Raw genomic sequence first — 18,939 nt, forward strand, 5'->3', positions numbered from 1 at the left:
CACAAGTGTAAAGGATAAAGAAATATGTACATAAAGATATATGAATGAGTGGGGTACAGAAACGGCATGGCAAGATGCAGTAGATCGTATAGAGTACGGTATATACATATGAGATGAGTACTGTAGGGTATTAAACATAAAGTGGCATAGTTTAAAGTGGCTAGTGTACATGTATTACATAAAGATGGCAGATCAGTAGATGATATAGAGTACATATATACATATGAGATGGTAATGTAGGTATGTAAACATTATATTAAGTGGCATTGTTTAAAGGGCTATGTACATTTTTACATAATTTCCATCAATTCCCATTTTTAAATGGCTGGATTTGAGTCAGTATGTTGGCAGCGGCCGCTAAATGTTAGTGTGGCTGTTTAACAGTCTGATGGCTTGAGATAGAAAGCTGTTTTTCAGTCTCTCGGTCCCTGCTTTGATGCACCTGTACTGACCTCGCCTTCTGGATGATAGCGGGTGAACAGGCAGTGCGCTTGGTGGTGTTGTCCTTGATGATCTTTATGGCCTTCCTGTGACATCGGGTGGTGTAGGTGTCCTGGAGGGCAGGTAGTTTGCCCCCGGTGATGTTCTGCAGACCTCACTACCCTCTGGAGAGCCTTACGGTTGTGGCGGAGCAGTTGCCGTACCAGGCGTGATCAGCCCGACAGGATGCTCTCGATTGTGCATCTGTAGAAGTTTGTGAGTGCTTTTGGTGACAAGCCGAATTTCTTCAGCCTCTGAGGTTAAAGGCGCTGCTGCGCCCTCTTCACAACGCTGCTGTGTGGTGGACCAATTCAGTTTGTCCGTGATGTGTACACCGAGAACTTAAAACTTTCCACCTTCTCCACTACTGACCCGTCGATTGTGATAGGGGGGTGCTCCCTCTGCTGTTTCCTGAAGTCCACAATCATCTCCTTTGTTTTGTTGACGTTGAGTGTGAGGTTATTTTCCTGACACCACACTCGAGGGCCCTCACCTCCTCCCTGTAGCCGTCTCGTCGTTGTTGGTAATCAAGCCTACCACTGTAGTGTCATCCGCAAACTTGATATTGAGAGCTACGATGAATGCAGCCTCAGGGTGTGTGGTTTCCAGTTTACAAAGAGTCAGATAAAGTTCGTTCAGGGCCATCGATGTGTCTGCTTGGGGGGGAATATATACGGCTGTGATTATGATTGAAGAGAATTCCCTTGGTAGATAATGCGGTCGACATTTGATTGTGAGGAGTTCTAGATCAGGTGAACAGAATGACTTGAGTTCCTGTGTGTTGTTATGATGATCACACCACGTCTCGTTAATCAATATACACTATGTGGCCAGTTTATTAGGTACACCTAGTACTGGATCGGACCCCCTTTGTCTCCAGCACAGCCTGAATTATTCGGGGTATGGATTCTTCAAGGTGTAGCATTCAATTGTTGCTCAATTGCTATCAAGGGACCTAACCTGGTCTGGAAAAACATTTGCCACACCATTACACCACTGCCACCAGCCTCTACCGTTGACACCAGGCAGGATGGGCCCATGGATTCATGCTGCTTACACCAAATCCTGACTCTGCCATCAGCATGATGCAATAGGAACCGGGATTCGACGGATCAATTCGTCAGACTCCTCAATTGTCCGGTGTTGGTGATCGCGTGCACACTGTAGCTGATTCTTGTTTTTAGCTGATAGGAGTGGAACCCGGTGTGGCTGCAATAGCCCATCTGTGACAAGGACCTATGAATTATGCGTTCCAAGTGGCCGTTCTGCACACTACTGTTGTACTGTGCCGTTATTTGCCTGTTTGTGGCCCGCCTGTTAGCTTGCACGATTCTTGCAAAAAAAAATCTATTTTCGACCTTCTCTCATCAACAAACTGTTTCCGCCCACAGGATTGCTGCTGACTGTTGTGCGTGAAAAGCCCAGAGGACGTCAGTTTCTGAGATACTTGAACAGGCATGCCACGCACTGACGATCATACCACGCTCAAAGTCGCTTAGGTCAAACGCTTTGCCCATTCGAACGTTCAATCGAACAGTGACTGAATAGCTGTCTGCCTGCTTTATATAGCAAGCCACAGCCATGTGACTCACTGTCTTTAGGAGCGAGCCATTTTTGTGAACGGGATGGTGTACCTAATAAACTGACCACTGAGTGTAAGGTGGAAGTTATTCCCCTGTACGTTTTTTTGCTACTGCTAATGAGAGTCCCTTATGGGCTAGTACACAATTTGTTTTTATAATTTTTTATAAATGTATTATTGATGTCCCCATTCATTTCGGGCAGGCTATTGAATTTATCTCCCAGGGAGGACTTGGCCTACAGGCCATGATGAATTATTGTTTAGACTGCATTTCTTGCTCACATATCCTCTTTTTACATAGTATGTAGCACTTAAATGCTTAATAAAAATGTCAAGGGCAAATATATGTTAGTCATATAAACCATATTGCTAATAATAGATGACAATGGATTAGGAACTATTGCTCCTACAGCCACCGTATCCTATTTGACGGTTTAGGCTTGCATATCTGTTATTTACTTTTCTTCATTACCCACCGTAACTTATGAGGTTTGCTAACGATACTGTAAAGGTCTGAAAATTGTTACCTATTTTGTTTTAATTTGTAAAAAAAGAATTATACCTAAAGACAAAAAAATATGCTCCTAAGAGACTCCATGTATAAGGCTGACACTCTCTGTTATGCTGCAGCCCGGTAATGATAGTGGGGGAGTGGAGGGGGCGGGGGAATGGTTTACAGGGAGGTTTTCTGGGTGGGGAAGAACCAATGGGTGAGTTTCCCTGTGGGTCCTGCTTTTTGTACACATCCATTGGCTTATAACACTAATGATCACAATTTTGTCATATAATTAATTTTCCAATGCCAGCTATTCTCTTTTGGAATTTGGTAGGCCTAAATTGTCCTATCAACTGTTCCAGCTGTCTTGATATCCTAGCAAGAAACCATATTGATATAACAAGAAACACCTGTGTCATAAGGACGCACATAGAGTGCAGAACCATTTCTACAATCTGGCTGCTTTTTCATCAGCCTCAAACAAAAGGTGTAATCATAATGAAACTCAAAATCACCATCTTGGGTAAAGGGCGAAGACCAAGAACGCAGAATCACTTTTCTAAAATGTATCCATAATGGAAAGAGAATTGCTTTTATTAATGTGCACAGTCCAAATTCATATGATCCAAAGTTTTTCGATTCTCTGAACAGCATATTGTTGGAATTAACTGAATTCCATCTGGTTATTGGAACAGACATGAATGCCATTTTGGACATAGGGTACAAATATAATAAGACCAACTACAATCCACATGCAACCAAGCACATAATCCAGAAGCAAACAAATCCACTTTCTACTTATTAAACAGGCATAAAACATTTTCTCAAATAATATAAAATCTATCTACACTTCTATTTTCTAAAGTCAGCAAAATAGAAATTAGACATGTGAGCTTGTCCAATCATCACGCCTACTACTGCCAATTACAAATGTCCGAATCTCCTAAAAGAGCCACAAAGATGGCGTTTCAACGTTTCATTACTACAAAGTCCTACATTCTGTCATCAATTTTAAATTGAACTAAATGAATTCATAATGATCCATATCATTTCAATCAATGACTCGTGGATTCTATTGGATGCCACCAAATGTTTTATAAATAATAATGCAACTGCATTTGCAACTGGGTTGAATAAATCACAATTATGGAAGATATCAGAATTGGAAATATTAACAGCGTAAAATTCAGACCAGGTAGCTATTACTCTTTCCAAAGTCAAGACCAAACTTAATTTATTGAAAAGACAGAGAGCCGAATTTGCTATCCATTGAGTTAGACTCAACTATGGTAATCGTCCCAGTTGTTTACTGCCCAACAAGCTAAGCAGTAATGACCAATTAGCTGATACAGCAACTATTGAATCTGAAACGGGGGAATTACTATCAGAACCCAAATTAATCAAATATTCTCCTGCTTTTTATAATTCTCTGATTTGTAAATCCGCACCAAGCCAGACGAGAGCTTGTGAGTGTAGTTGAGTTGAGCGGTCCACAATCCCGCTCATCGCTCACCACTCCAGCGCTTCATGTCCTTAACAACCATTCCACTAAAAACCGCTTCTCGCTCACAAGAAGAAAAAAAAATGCTGATCCATATTCGCTCCATTTGTTAAAATCACAATTTAACCAACACCCATGTATTTTTGTGACTATCTGGACTTACCATTTGGTTTTAATGTATTGAAACCAAACCATATGATTTTTAAATGAAAAGTATTTTAATAAACAACATGAAAAGGTGACAGTAAGAAGTGCTCATCATTTCAAATAGGCTACTTAATCTAATAGGCTACCTAATTAAACAGCATACAAATAGGTCAGGAGCCAGACATGTAGCCGAAGAAGGAATGAAAATAAATGATTTAGGCTATTATTATGTATTTATTTATTTATTATTAGCCTATTATTTCAAGGCTATAGCCTACAAATAAATACGTTGTGAATAATTTGCAAGTGCGACACAGTAGGCTGGCATGAACATTAAGCGCTCAACATTTAAACAACATTTTGTTGTATTCAATTATTATAGTCTATAAATTGCACATACAGTGCCTTCGGAAATTCAGACCCCTTGACTTTTTCCCACATTTCGTTAGATTACAGCCTTACATCAATCTCCTTATAATACCCCATAATGACAAAGCAAAAACAGGATTTTAGAAATGTTTGCTATTTATATATAAAAAAACTGAAATATTAAGTTTACCTAAGTATTCAGACCCCTTACTCAGTACTTTGTTGAAGCACCCTTTGGCAGCGATTACAGCCTCAAGTCTTCTTGGGTATGACGCTACAAGCTTGGCCCACCTGTATTTGGGGACTTTCTCCCATTCTTCTCTGCAGATCCTCTCAAGCTCTGTCAGGTTGGATGAGGAGCGTTGCTGCACAGCTATTTTCAGGTCTCTCCAGAGATGTTCAATCGGGTTCAAGTCCAGGCTCTGGCTGGGCCACTCAAGGACATTCAGAGACTTGTCACGAAGCCACTCCTGCGTTGTCTTGGCTGTGTGCTTAGGGTCGTTGTCCTGTTGGAAGATGAACCTTCTTCCCAGTCTGAGATCCTGAGCGCTCTGGAGCAGGTTTTCATCAAGGATCTCTCTGTACTTTGCTCCGTTAATTTTTGCCTCGGTCCTGACTAGTCGCCCAGTCCCTGCTGCTGAAAAACATCCCCACCGCATGATTCTGCCACCACAATGCTTCACCGTAGGGATGGTGCCAGGTTTCCTCCAGACGTGACACTTGGCGTTCAGGCCAAAGAGTTCATCAGACCAGAGAATCTTGAAATAATAGCCTTGAAATACTAGGCTAATAATAATATAGCATAAATAATTCATTTTCATTCCTTCTTAGGCTACATGTCTGGCTCCTGAGTTATTTAGAGTGTTCTTGCTCACCTCCCTCACCAAGGCCCTTCTCCCCCGATTGCTCAGTTTGGCTGTGCGGCCAGCTCTAGGAAGTGTCTTGGTGGTTCCAAACTTCTTCCATTTAAGAAAGATGGAGGTCACTGTGTTCTTGGAGAACTTCAATGCTGCAGAAATATATTTTGGTACCTTTCCCCAGATCTGTGCCTCGACACAATCCTGTCTCGGAGCTCTACGGACAATTCCTTCGACCTCATGGCTTGGTTTTTGCTCTGACATGCACTGTCCAACTGTGGGACCTTATATAGACAGGTGTGTGACTTTCCAAATCATGTCCAATGAATTGCATTTACCACAGGTGGACTCCCAAGGATGATCAATGGAAAAAGGATGCACCTGAGCTCAATTTCGAGTCTCATAGCAAAGGGTCTGAATGCTTATGTAAATAAGGTATTTCTGCTTTTTATGTTTAATACATTTGCAAAAATGTCTAAAACATTTCACTTTGTCTTTATGGGTATTGTGTGTAGATTGCTGAGGATTTATTTTTATCCATTTTAGAATAAGGCTGTAACGTAACAAAGTGGAAAAGGTCAAGGGGTCTGAATACTTTACAAAGGCACTGTAGGCTGTGACAACCTTAGACTTCAATAAAAACTAAACAAAAATTAGGCCTTTGAATTCACTTTAAGGAACATGAGTTTGGCCAGAGTCTGTGCCTTCAGGCTCATGTGATGGTGCCTGGAGAGCAGGCCAGCAGTGGAAAGTAACCTCTCCACACTTGCAAAGCCACTATGGATGCTAAACCACCCTTCGGGCCACTCTTGCCATGCTGGGCAGGGATGCAGAGTTTTTTTAAATGTATTTGTAGGCTGAAAAGGTTAAGCAAAATAACTCTATCAAAACAGAATTCTCCTTGAAAGAGTTAATATGTCAGGCCTATTGGGTCAAAATCAATGATAGCCTATAGACGATGGATAATAGAATGAAAATTAACTAAACTTTAAAAATATCCGATTTTTTGTTTAGAAATACTTTGCTACATACTTTCCTTTCTGTTTGCATGTGCACGTAGTAAGTACACCATCCTTTCGGTATATCTTTTCATATTCCACAATACTTCTTTATTTATGGACACTACATCACCACACTCCCTCTCTTTCTCTTTCGTCCTCCATCTTTGTATGTCACCTTGATATTGCACCTGAGTATTTTATCAGTTTCTTTATGAAAATATGTAGTGAACTCATGACAGTAGCTAAAGAAAGGGGCTATAGCAGCACAACAGTAGCCTACAAATGCTTGCTGGGCCCGGCATGCCCTGAGCTCGTGAAGTGAAATGAGCGCTGCTGGAGAGCTACTGGAGCGAAATTGGAGCGAGCGAGAAGGCTTATGCTCCAGCCTTTTTGGAATCTCTCTCCGCTCCAGACAAATTGGGCACGCTCCGCTCCTTGCTCCACTCCAGCTCTGCTCGCATACTCTGAGCCAGACTAAGTCTTTTCTAAAAAATAAATGTATTAAAAACAGGTAAGGATGCTAACCAGTTCTCACTATGTTTATTAAATACATCTCAAACTGTTTTCCCAAAAGGTTGTTGTCCACACGGACCAAAGCGAGTTTGTTAAAAAACATTTATCCTTGGATAACTTCCGTCGACTATTACGTATCTCAAATACTTAATCAGGAGCAACAGCTCCTTGGGCTGTTTTATCTTTCAATGCAGAAAAAGCTTTCGATAGACTATTAGAATGGTCATGTTTCTGTTCTGTCTTGGAACATACAGTGCATTCGGAAAGCATTCATACCCCTTGAATTTTCCCTAATTTTTTTATGTTACAGCCTTATTCTAAAATGGATTCAATTGTTCCCCCCCCCTCTCATCAGTCTACATACAATACCCCTTAATGACAAAGCAAAACATATTTTTTTTGTAAATATCACATTTATGTGATGGAGAAGCCAAAGCTGAGGAAGAGGCACCAGAAGAACCTGAACAGAAAGAGGAGGAAGAGGCTCCCTGTACCTCTTTTTCTTGTACATTTCAGGGGTATATTTTTATCGATTTACTTTACTCAGTACTTTGTTTAAGCACCTTCGGCAGCGATTGCAGCGATCATATTCTTGCGTATGACACTACAAGCTTGGCACACCTATTTAGGAGGTTCTCCTATTCTTCTCTGCAGATCCTCTCGAGCTCTTTCAGGTTGGATTGGGAACGTTGCTGCACAGCTATTTTCAGGTCTCTCCAGAGATGTTTGATCGGGTTCAAGTCTGGGCTCTGGCTGGGCCACTCAAGGACATTCAGAGACTTGTCCTGAAGCCACTCCTGCGTTATCTTGGCTGTGTGCTTAGGGTCGTTGTCCTGTTGGAAGGTGAAGCTTCGCCTCAGTCTGAGGCCCTGAGTGCTCTGGAGCAGGTTTTCATCAAGGATCTCTCTGTACTTTGTTCTGTTCATCTTTGCCTCGATCCTGACTAGTCGCCCAGTCCCTGCCACTGAAAAACAACCCCCACACCATGATGCTGCCGCCACCATGCTTCACTGTAGGGATGGTGCCAGGTTTCCTCCAGACGTGACACTTGGCATTCAGGCTAAAAGAGTTCAATCTTTGTTTCATCAGACCAACAGAAAAAGAGAACCTGCCCCGCCGTCCCCTAGTCTCGCACACAAACCAATTCGAGCGATGGCTGCCTGAGCATGTGCCGAGACATACAAGACAACAAACATATCTTTTAATTCATTGGGGCATGTCTCAAATCCAAACCCGGCTTGTTAGCTTTCGTTGTTTTGTTCGCTTTAGACATTTTATTTAGTAGCATGAATCGTTCCTGTTCACACAGAGGTGAAGAGCAGAATAATTGAAGGAATGAATCCGAGCCTCACGCGTATCACTTGTGGAAGGCGGGGCTTCCAGCGTGGTGCGTATTTCTTTGTTCTTGTCAGGCGTGATTGTAGATCCTTCAACCGAAGGCGTATGTTGTACCGAAGTTGACTGACTGAAAGGGAACCAGCATAACAGGGACATATTGATAGAATACATTTTGTGCACTTTTCCCTCAGTAGTAGATATCTGCTAAAACAACACCTGCCATTATTGTGTATATGTGCACCGTGGCAGATTTAGCAATATTATTGATTTGGCAATATTATTGATTTGGCCGCGCACTTGGAGGATAGGCTTATTTGAGCTTATGGAGTCTGCAATAAAGATTTGCAGTGTAGTTTGTTATTGCCTTCATTATTTCCTGCCTGACAAGTGTTGGATGCAGATTATTACTTTGTCTCGCTGTACTTTCATGTGGTCGACTTTTATTCACAACTGCTGTGTTACCACATAGGTTCTGTGTTGGAGGTGTTGCCTCTTCCACGAAACGGGGATGTACTATCTGAAGTCCAATGAGAAATTATCATCTTTGTTTTTGTTTCCAAAACGTTTTAAAACGTGTGCACTAATGAACGCAACCCTGGAGACTACCTGGAAAGAGAGACATTTTTTTCTTCCAATCAGAGCTTGGAATGATTTGGCACTGAGTACTGTCAGTGACGGGGGCCCGCCTGACCTCAGAGCAAGGTCGCACAGCTCCAGAACTGGAGTGCCCCAGAAGCGCAAAGTTCCCCTCAGTTCAGACACATTTGTTTTACCCTCCTTAGAATTTATGCTTACGAAAAAAGATTGCAGTCAGAGTGCAGTATAACTGCAGTACGCTCTGATTATTGCATCCAGATTATTGCAATTATTCTGCAATTACTGCGTCCAAAATACCACAGTCGACTGCCATATTTGAAATCAAATTTCCACCCTTTCAATTTGCTTGTTGCCATGTGAACTGTCTCAGGCTTTTCGTTACGCCTTTTTACTATTCAGAAGACATATTGACCAAGTGAAGGGCTCGCAAACATTTGATGGTGTCCAGATTAATCCATAAGGCAAAACCAGTGGCTGTTTGACAGCAGCCATATGTTTATTAAGCCCATTTGAAGGCTTATTTTAGTTGCTTGACAAAAAAACTCTGGGTTAATTGCTTTATTTCTGTGATTTGTTCTTTACTCGCGCTTTCTCTATCACTTGAGACGATTGCACTGAGTTATGGCGGCATATGTGGCGATGATGTCCTGAACGGGTCAATCTTGCCAGATGTAGCGTTTTTAAAGATGATGCCGGTGGTGGAATCGCAGGCGTACCCTGATGGCAAGCTCCTAATGTTGATGCCGTGTGACAGGGGAGAAGGGTGCCACGCATGGGAGCATGCACATGTTTACACGGCAGTCTCGTGTGCAAGCAGCTAATTACTGTAGGAGGAGAAAGTCGTGGCCTGAAACCTGGCCTTGATATGAGATTCATCATCCTCTGTCCTTTCACCACCAACCAACCAGTGATACATAGACATGGTCCATTTGTTGTGATGACCTGGGTCCTTTCTAAACAGCATTTATGTCTTCCATCAGCCTTCCACCACCTTGGTTTCTCATTGTTTTTATGCACACATTGCGTTGTGACGGAGGCATGGAGAGTCGATAGTTGCACGTTTTTTTGGGTGACTGTACAGTGCATGTCAAGACTAGTAGGCAAATGCCCTCACCAATTTTACGAGGCTTTTGGGTTTGTAAATGGTTAACAGGCCCCAACATCTTTAGAATAAACAAATCAACATAAATGTGCTTGGAGCATAAACACATCAGGCCCTAATTCAGAGAGTTTTAAATCCTTGCAGTTCATCCCGTGCCAAGAGCTCATGTGTCCCAGCCATCACATGTTGCCCATCATACACACAAGCACGCACATACACACAGTCCAAGTCCAATTAGGCCTATCAGGAAAAAGTTCAGGTTCTGTGGGAGAATACGTTACAGCTGATTGGAGGACTTCACATGTAGCCCTAGTCAAAGATTTAGAAGAATACAAACATAACTACAATTAGGAAATACAACAATTACAAATACCACAAGTCTGTGAATTTTTCACAATCCTGGCTAGATAGAGGTACTGTATTTTAGGGTAATACTTGACAAAATCGATAACTGGTAATGACTTCTTTCCCTTAAACCGTCTAACTGGGGCAACCACATACATTTTTGGGGAAATAGCTAATTTTGGGGAAAGCACAACAACATCCCATTACAGATGGTTTACCACCAATCCTGTGGAGCATTGAATTATGTGGCCTGCTGTGTGTCTGGCTGGGAGACTAGGCAATACACTCACCGTAGTGTTGGTATAGAATGCTTATGTTGAGAGATGAAAGCAGCCCAGGACACTCTGCCTTTGGTCGACAGTCTCAATGTTAATTGACTCTGTGTTGTGAGGACAATGCAGCCTGGTGAGTGACAAGGATTTATTCATATTTATTGCAGTCCCAGCTAATGCTTTTTAGGCAGCCATAATTCATTTGACTACGTGTAAGTATTTGTCAGTTGGCCTTCTCTGGAAATGGAAAGCATTTACAAAAAGAGAAACGTGTTGCTCTGAGCACAAGAAATCATTTTCTGCGGGAGTTCAGTCAAAATATTTAAACTCCAAAGTTAATTGGATTTTTCAGAATAGTGAAATGGATCACGTTGAATGTTTCTGCAAAGAAAGCTTTGTATTGCAGCGTTGGTAAGTTGACAGCCAGTCACATCCTGTAGTAGTCCTAGTGTCTGCAGGTGCCTGGCTTGGTCTGCTCTGTGCCTGCCCTGCTCTGTTTATCCACTACAGGCCTACAGTACTGAGTAGAGTACAAGCACCCAGAGACAGACCAGAGGACACTGGCTATCAGCCCTAATCCACAGCCTTGACGAAGTGACAAGATTGATCGTCCTAAGGAGAGAAATCACGCCTCCTGTAGGTTATTCATCATCTTGCTGAGGAGACTGTCTGCAGCCGCATACATACACTATATATACAAAAGTATGTGGACACCCCTTGAAATTAGTGGATTTGGCTATTTCAGCCACATCCGTTGCTGACAGGTGTATAAAATTGAACACACAGCCATGCAATCTCCATAAACAAACATTGGTAGTAGAATGGCCTTACTGAAGAGCTCAGTGACTTTCAACGTGGCACTGTCATAAGATGCCACCTTTCCAACAAGTCAGTTTTTTACATTTCTGCCCTGCTAGAGCTGCCCCGGTCAACTGTAAGTGCTGTTATTATGAAGTGGAAACGTTTAGGAGCAACAACGGCTCAACCGCAAGGTGGTAGGCCATACAAGCACACAGAACGGGACCGCCGAATTCTGGAGTAAAAATCGTTGCTACACTCACTACCAATTTCCAAACTGCCTCTGGAAGCAATGCCAGCACAAGAACTGTTCGTTGGGAGCTTCCTGAAATGGGTTTCCATGGCCTGCCAGCCGCACACAAGCCTATGATCGCAATGCGAAGCGTCGGCTGGAGTGTTGTAAAGCTCGGCGCCATTTGACTCTGGAGCAGTGTAAATGCGGTCTCGGACAGACCGATAAATCTGGGTTTGGTAGATGCCAGGAAAACGCTACCTGCTCAAATGCATAGTGCCAACTGTCAAGTTTGATGGAGGAGGAATAATGGTGTGGGGCTGTTTTTCATGGTGTGGGCTAGGCCCCTTAGTTCCATTGAAGGGAAATATTAACGCTACAGCATACAATGACATTCTAGATGATTCTGTACTTCCAACTTTGTGGCAACAGTTTGGGGAAGGCCCTTTCCTGTTTTAGCATGACAATGCCCCTGTGCACAAAGCGAGGTCTATACAGAAATAGTTTATCGAGATCGGTGTGGAAGAACTTGACTGGCCTGCACAGAGCCTGACCTCAACCATCTAACACCTTCGGGATGAATTGGAACGCATACTGCGAGCCAGGCCTAATCACCCAACATCAGTGCTGAGATGTGAGTCCTCCATGGCTCCAACACACATAGAACCAGCCACTGCACACTCACCTCAGGAGAGCAAACCAATTAATCTGTGGCATCATGTAGACGTAAGCATTGATGACTGAAATATTTCAGACCACATTCATCCACCTCCGCATCCCCTTGAGCAATTTATGCTTAATGTTAATCCGTTAAAAGAAGACTTTCATCTTGACTTCTCCGCATTTCTGAAATCTATAGTTTCTGTGTTTGTTTTGGGAAGGAGAGGCTCCATCTGGCCTGATTGGTCGACAGGCAGGAAATCAGAGGAGGCCTGTGTGATGGATCTTTAGTCAGGTATTCTGTGTAGACCCACTCTCTCTCATCACTACCTATAGAACACATGTCAATGCAAGTGCTTCTGGGGACATTTGAACGCTTGACTATCTTTTAATTGTTGCGGCTTGCAAACGAGAGTATTATGAAGAGACGTTTTTGCTACTAGTTTTCCCAACAAAACACTCGTCTTGGATGGTCTTTTGTGCCAATAAAGCATTGGTGAACCGAAGGGATCTCAATGTCCGTGCTAAAACTCTCCTGGTCTAGGTGTTATGGATACTGTTTATAATGAGCTAGAGCCTCCTGATTTTTTTGTGTTGTTGTTGCATGCAGTCGCAAGCTCTCTTTGTTGTCGCTCAACTTTTGAAAATGTCATGTCGCAGTCGCACAACACAGTAGTGTAAAAAATGGCAACAGTATGAAAAATAAATGTCCGTGTAAAGCTGAAGTTATTTATTATCAAACTTCAGATTAATTGATCAAGGAATATTTTATTAGATCTCGATGGCAAGCAGAATTTATGCCATACCCTAAGGACTCACGCCTTCCTTTCAATGACAGTCTGTTATGTATCGCTCAGATATCCAACTCACTCATGGTCTTCTTCTACAATGGCCTGCGTAGGAAGAAAACCAACTGGAGCGAATTTGGGGCCGCAGTCAATTTTGTTAGCAATCAAAACATCCCAATCCCCACATCTCCATTTTGCGGAGGAGGGTAAGGAAGTGAAATGAAGGATTCAACTGTTGATAAAGTTATCTGGACACCATTAATCTCTCATTGCTCAAACTCTGGTCAGGTGGAACTCTAATGCAATGTCTCGAACACAGTTGAGCAATGTTTTACGAGGAACACTCAGATTCCTTTTTACACCTAATATCTGCGATGGTAATCGCTCATATGAAATAATTCATCACAGCTCCTGTCCTCCCGGGAATGAAGTATTATCTCAAACGAGGAAGTGGATCCAATTTATATTTGCGGACATGGTTCATTTTCTCGGCTGCCTATTTGGAGCAACTCTGAAGTGACACCTGGACCTCGTTGGCTGCATGATGAGGGGGGGTTTATCATCAGACGGAGCAACTCTTTTAAGCGAAGTTCACACAGGCCATCAGAGAGAATCTAGACTCATCTCGTCAACTGTTTTGTTTTTCTGTGTGAACAGGTTCCAGTGTTCTAAACTCTGAACACAACTGGCAAACTCTCAACCAGTCTATTTGAGATGAGTCTAGATTCTGTTTGAACTCTGCTTTAGATAACGTGTCATTAAAGAAAGTGCCTTCTGTCTTTAAAATGCTATGTTCAGCCCACAATACATTTAAGATGCTGTAGGCCTATTGGTAAAGGATGTTGTAAAGGGACTCTTTAGGTGAGCCCTAATCAACGAACAAACAGTGTAGGACATACTACTTTATTTTCAATGATTTGAATTGTGTATTTAAGCAAAAAGGAGTTGTGGTATATGGCCAGTATACCACGGCTAAGGGCTGTTTTTATGCACGACGCAACGCGGACTGCCTGGATACAGCCATTAGCCGTGGTGTATTGGCCATATACCACAACCCCCGAGGTGCCTTATTCCTATTATAAACTGGTTACCAACATAATTACAAGACAAAAAAAGTATTATTATTAAAAAAAAAAAAATCATACCCGGTGTATCCGGTTTGATATACCATGGCTTTCAGCCAATGGACTCAAACCACCCAGTTTATAATAGTGAATAAATAGGACTTTGGCACATTTATTCTCCTTTGCAACTGTAGTATTTTAAGTTAGGAGCTATCTGTGAATATGCCCCCCCTTCTGTGCATGTTTGTTCCGATTTGTGGGTGTGAAGGTGGCTCTGTGCTTGTGTTCCAGGGAGCCTTGCCGGCCGACCACCCTGCTGCCGGCTGACTGGTGCCTGGGCCGGGAGGACGAGGCCCCGGGGCTGGAGGCACTACCCCTCAGGCTGATGCAGCAGGACTGCACTTCCGTCAAGACCCTGCTGCTGCGCCTCCGGAGGACCCTGCAGGAGGTAGGCTGCAGTAGTACCACCTGTCACACCTTACACCAGGGGTATTCAAATCAGAGCCTAGATGTCCAGGGTCCTGCTGGTTTTCTGTTCTACCTGATAATTAGTTGCACACACTTGGTTTCCCAGCCAGATTTAAATCAGTCTTTGATTAGAGGGGAAGAATGAAAATCAGCAGTGGAACTGGCTTCGACGTCCAGATTTGAATTTACACTCCACTCACTGCAGTACGCAAGCAAGGGGGGTGGAGGAATAGGGTAAACATGGCTCTTCCCCCTGCAAGTTCATTCATAACTACATAGTAGTCGATAGAAACTGTCATACCCATGGATTACAAAGGTCCTAGATAATGGGCATTAGTAACTCAATCATCCATTTGATAGCAACACATGATGTAGCCTACATCAGAATGGTGGATGCCCCAGCAGTAGCAGCAGCACAGCAGTCCCAATACCAGCCAGTCTCTACCAGTATTCTGCTCTATCAGCTCTGAACATGGTATATTTAAACCTCAAAAACAAGTGCTGGAAGTAATTTACATTTGTTCATTTAAATAGCTGTGTGCTTTTGGCGTTGTCACACAGTGAAGCCTGGAGCTTGTTAAAGCCTCAGCCTGACGCCGTGCCCTCCGCAGCTTTTTAAATGCCTTTGTGTATTTAATGGGGGTTTTAATTCTGGGAATGGATAGTATCTAGAGTGGCTAGGGAAACGCAATCAAATTACATCCCACTATTATAAATGTGATTAGCTATTTGTGTAATGGCTAATTAACTGAGAAATCACACAGCAGACTCCATGGTGTTTGGTTAACATTTAATTCTTGGAATCCATTCCACAATAACCGTGGACCAGAACCAGTCCTACAGTACCAAGCGTGGCTGCTCTGGTAGAAAAACAATGCCTCTAACAGTAGCAGAATGATTATATTCCTTGGTGACAAGACATTAGGCACTGCTGGCCAAGCAGTAATTCACAACACCCTATGTTGCTTTGAAGGTCATCTCCCCCTAATAGCACCTGCTAGTAGCTGCTGTGTTTTAAACTGAGATCCAAGCCAACACAAAAAGATCACAATGCGAGTCGAATGATGCACTGTCTGATTCTTTCTGTTATTCGTTCATCTTTTTGCGTTTTCTCAAAAAGACCCATCAGCCAGATAAAATTAAGTCTACATTAACAATTAGAGGCTGTACAGGAGAAGGGCCAGAGAGGAGCACACAACAGAAGAACATGAATATTGAAGAGGAAATTGTTTGCCCTCTCTGCTGACTCCGTACTCTCATTAACTTGCAAATGCGCTGCCTTCCATCGCCGTATGTAACAAGACCGCTCAGTAACAAGAAATAAGAATGACTTGTTTATTTACTTTGCATTTTATTTGCTTGACCTCGTGATATTGAGACCTGGCGGTTTTTCTTCTCCGTTCCCGCTCTGTGGTGTTTCATCCTCTCCACATCCAGAATAAAACGCTCTAATATTGGATATAACACAGCAGTGCGGGGCATCTCTGCTCAGCCAAAAGAATCTTATTGCACCGCATGCTTTTCAGAGGCTCCTAATACCTATGAAAGTCAAGTTTAAAGGGGTAAAAAGCCTTTAGTCATTTGAAGCGTTACATTTCCTAATTTGAATATGATGATTAAATACTCTATCGAAGTGGGCCGAGGGCCATGTTATTAATTTATCATCTCTGGTCACTGAGCTCTGGCACCTCAAATAAGGAGAAAAGCATGTCTATGAATGCTTTCAGGGCAGTGCCATGCCGAAATTGCACCTTATTTAATTGTTCAGACATTTCCACGCAAGCCTGTAGAAAAATGTAGACCTTAAACCTGCATGTGGGATACACATTGATGAAAGTTGACACAATCGGGCCGGACTAGTCTGACTACGTTGCACCTTTTAAGTGTACATAAGACTGCTTCTCTGAAAGGGGGCATCCAAACACATAATATATGACGATTATTACCCAGTTTGGGCAATCTATGTATTGAGGTATGTTAATAGATAAGTGTACAACTGAATCTACATGTGACAGAATAGTCACTGTACAATAGTCTTGATGTCACTGTAAATGGCAAGAAGGCAGCAAGTTATTTTAAGAGCTCATGTTTCAGCTACCCATTGCTGTGTATTTAGTCACATTCCTATCTCTTGTGACATATTTTATCCTCTCACCTCAAAATAATATGGTAACATTTCGAAATTGTGAATGTCACAGTTTTTTAATGTGTTCATGTTATTGATGTTTTTTTTTCTTCAGTTTCTTTCTAAATGTCACCTTCTCTCTCTCCCTCCTCAGAGCACTGACACAAGTCCTGCAAGCAGCCTCCATTCTCTCCCCATCAGCCCCTGTAGTGAGAAGTCACTGCCCCTAAAGGTAACTGATTTTACAGCTAACAACTCTCTTTTGCAAGGCTCAACCACAACCGCTACCTATCTATGGCATGCTGTATAATGTACAAGTAGTGCTTTTTCGAGCCTCAACACATTCAGAAGTGTTTTCTACCACCCGCAGAGTTCTTTTAAAAGTGATTTGTTTGTGAGTTAGATCTTCTTTCATGCCTGCTTTCTCTCGGCATGCCCAGGAACATTTTCCAGTCCCTCTGCTTCTTAAAGTGCCACAGAAACTTGACGGGGCTGAGTCTTTCTCAGCCATAGCATCAGTGGAATTTGATCTCAATGAGATGATCTCATTAATCCCTTTGGGAAAGTCTTGGGGTGGCAGGGGAGGTTTATCAAATGGGCTTTTGTCAGGGTTTCTGAGGAAAAGGGGATTTAGTTTGGTGGCGGGCGGCAGAGTTTTTGTTGCGCTTTTGGGGCGGAGAGCACAGGAGTGGAAATTAGGTCTGTGTGTGTGTGTGTGTGTGTGTGTGTCCTCCTTACTGACCTACATGGAACTATGGCACCAGCAAGAGCAGTAACACTGCACAGGCAGAGTGCTGTGTGACGCTCTGGTCCATTCCTACCTTCTCTTCGCAGGGAGGGGGAGGGAGCTGAGAATAGGAGCCCATGCATCTGACGTTGTGTTGGATGACAGGGGAGACGGATGGGTCTCGTCCTGACGTTCCAGAAAAATCTGAGTTTAAAAATAAAGCCCCGCAACCCACCTGAGACGAAACCGTGTCACTCCTTGTCCTACTTTGAGCAAAAACTTCCTTTAGGGAACATTTGTTATCCCTGCCTTTTTATAATTAGCGCCCTCGGAAAGCGGCTCCCGTGGAGAGCACAGCTTTTTTCACTGCTCCTCCTCGGGTGGAGGCGATCTCATTGAAATGCCAAGCTCATCAATTGCCTGATGTGTTCCGCATAACCTTTTCCCCAAACGCTACACTTTTGTGTTGTCTCTGTACAAACAGGTGGCAGGACAGGCAGCACTTTCTGACAGTCTGTCCAGAGGCCAGATAAGCCTGCAGATAAACCTGAACTTTTAGAAAACTTTGGCAGCTTTGGCAACTGTGCCAACTGCTGTTTCTTGTCATGGCCCGGCCACATGTGCTGTAAACATTCAACCCCCCCCCCCCAGTTCTTGTTTAATTCAGTCAATTCGGGAAGTCAATTGAAATGACAATTTTCCTCCAATGGATCGCTGATGAAAATATTTATGTTTGGAATTGAAATTGAGCCCAACCCTGATACAGACATTGAGCCCAACTCTGTTAACCTTGGGTGGTCAGGATAATTGTGAGGACGGAGAGATGCTGCATACGTAATGTTCTGTTTATTCATAGGGGTGATGGAGGGTAGTGTGCTGCTGTGCTCCCCTGCGAGTCTGTGGGACTGGGACCCTCTCTCACTCTCCCTCTCTCACCCCCCCCACCCCCACAGAGGTCCTAGCTATGGTAATGTAGAGATAAAGTGCCTCTCATTGAACATCTCTAATGGAGACAGAATTAAGGATTCCCCTCAGGCAAAGGTTTAGAGGGTGTTTCATTTCCTTGTTTACTCTGTGACCTCCTCGGGACATGACCCCACCTAAGGGGGACAAAAACACAGGCTTTCATGGCATTATCTGGCTAATAATATTGACATTCAGTTTGAACATGTACATAGCAAGGTCTATTTCAGAAAGAAACAAACTGTTAAGAAGGATAGCGCAGTAACAGTGGGTCAGAAAACAGTGACTGACAGAGACGTTTGAGGTTGTATGAGAAACCCAAAGAAAATAAATAACATGCATAAAGCAGCAGAAGGAACTAAGCCAATTCAAGTTTGCAACATGGGGTTACTTAGAACACATGGTATGATAGTTTGGTAACAGACTAATGGTCTTATAATGTTGTTGCCCATCCATTGCCTTGAGCTTACCTTTCTTTTGAAGGGATCTGCCAGGGCTCTCATTATAGCAGAAC

General features: G+C 43.0%; 1 protein-coding gene across 2 annotated transcripts in view; it reads left to right on the forward strand.

Annotated features, from left to right (window-relative positions):
* Positions 1–18,939, forward strand: part of LOC111958222 (serine-rich coiled-coil domain-containing protein 1) — a 112,661-nt gene that overhangs the window by 22,164 nt on the left and 71,558 nt on the right. For both annotated transcript variants that reach the window (XM_023979428.2, XM_023979429.2), the window contains exons 6-7: positions 14,434–14,590; positions 16,890–16,967. In XM_023979428.2, the coding sequence (XP_023835196.1) occupies positions 14,434–14,590; positions 16,890–16,967 (235 nt within the window). The remainder of the gene's footprint in view (positions 1–14,433; positions 14,591–16,889; positions 16,968–18,939) is intronic.

Source organism: Salvelinus sp. IW2-2015, linkage group LG33 (assembly GCF_002910315.2).
Source record: "Salvelinus sp. IW2-2015 linkage group LG33, ASM291031v2, whole genome shotgun sequence".
Lineage (NCBI taxonomy): Eukaryota > Metazoa > Chordata > Actinopteri > Salmoniformes > Salmonidae > Salvelinus > Salvelinus sp. IW2-2015.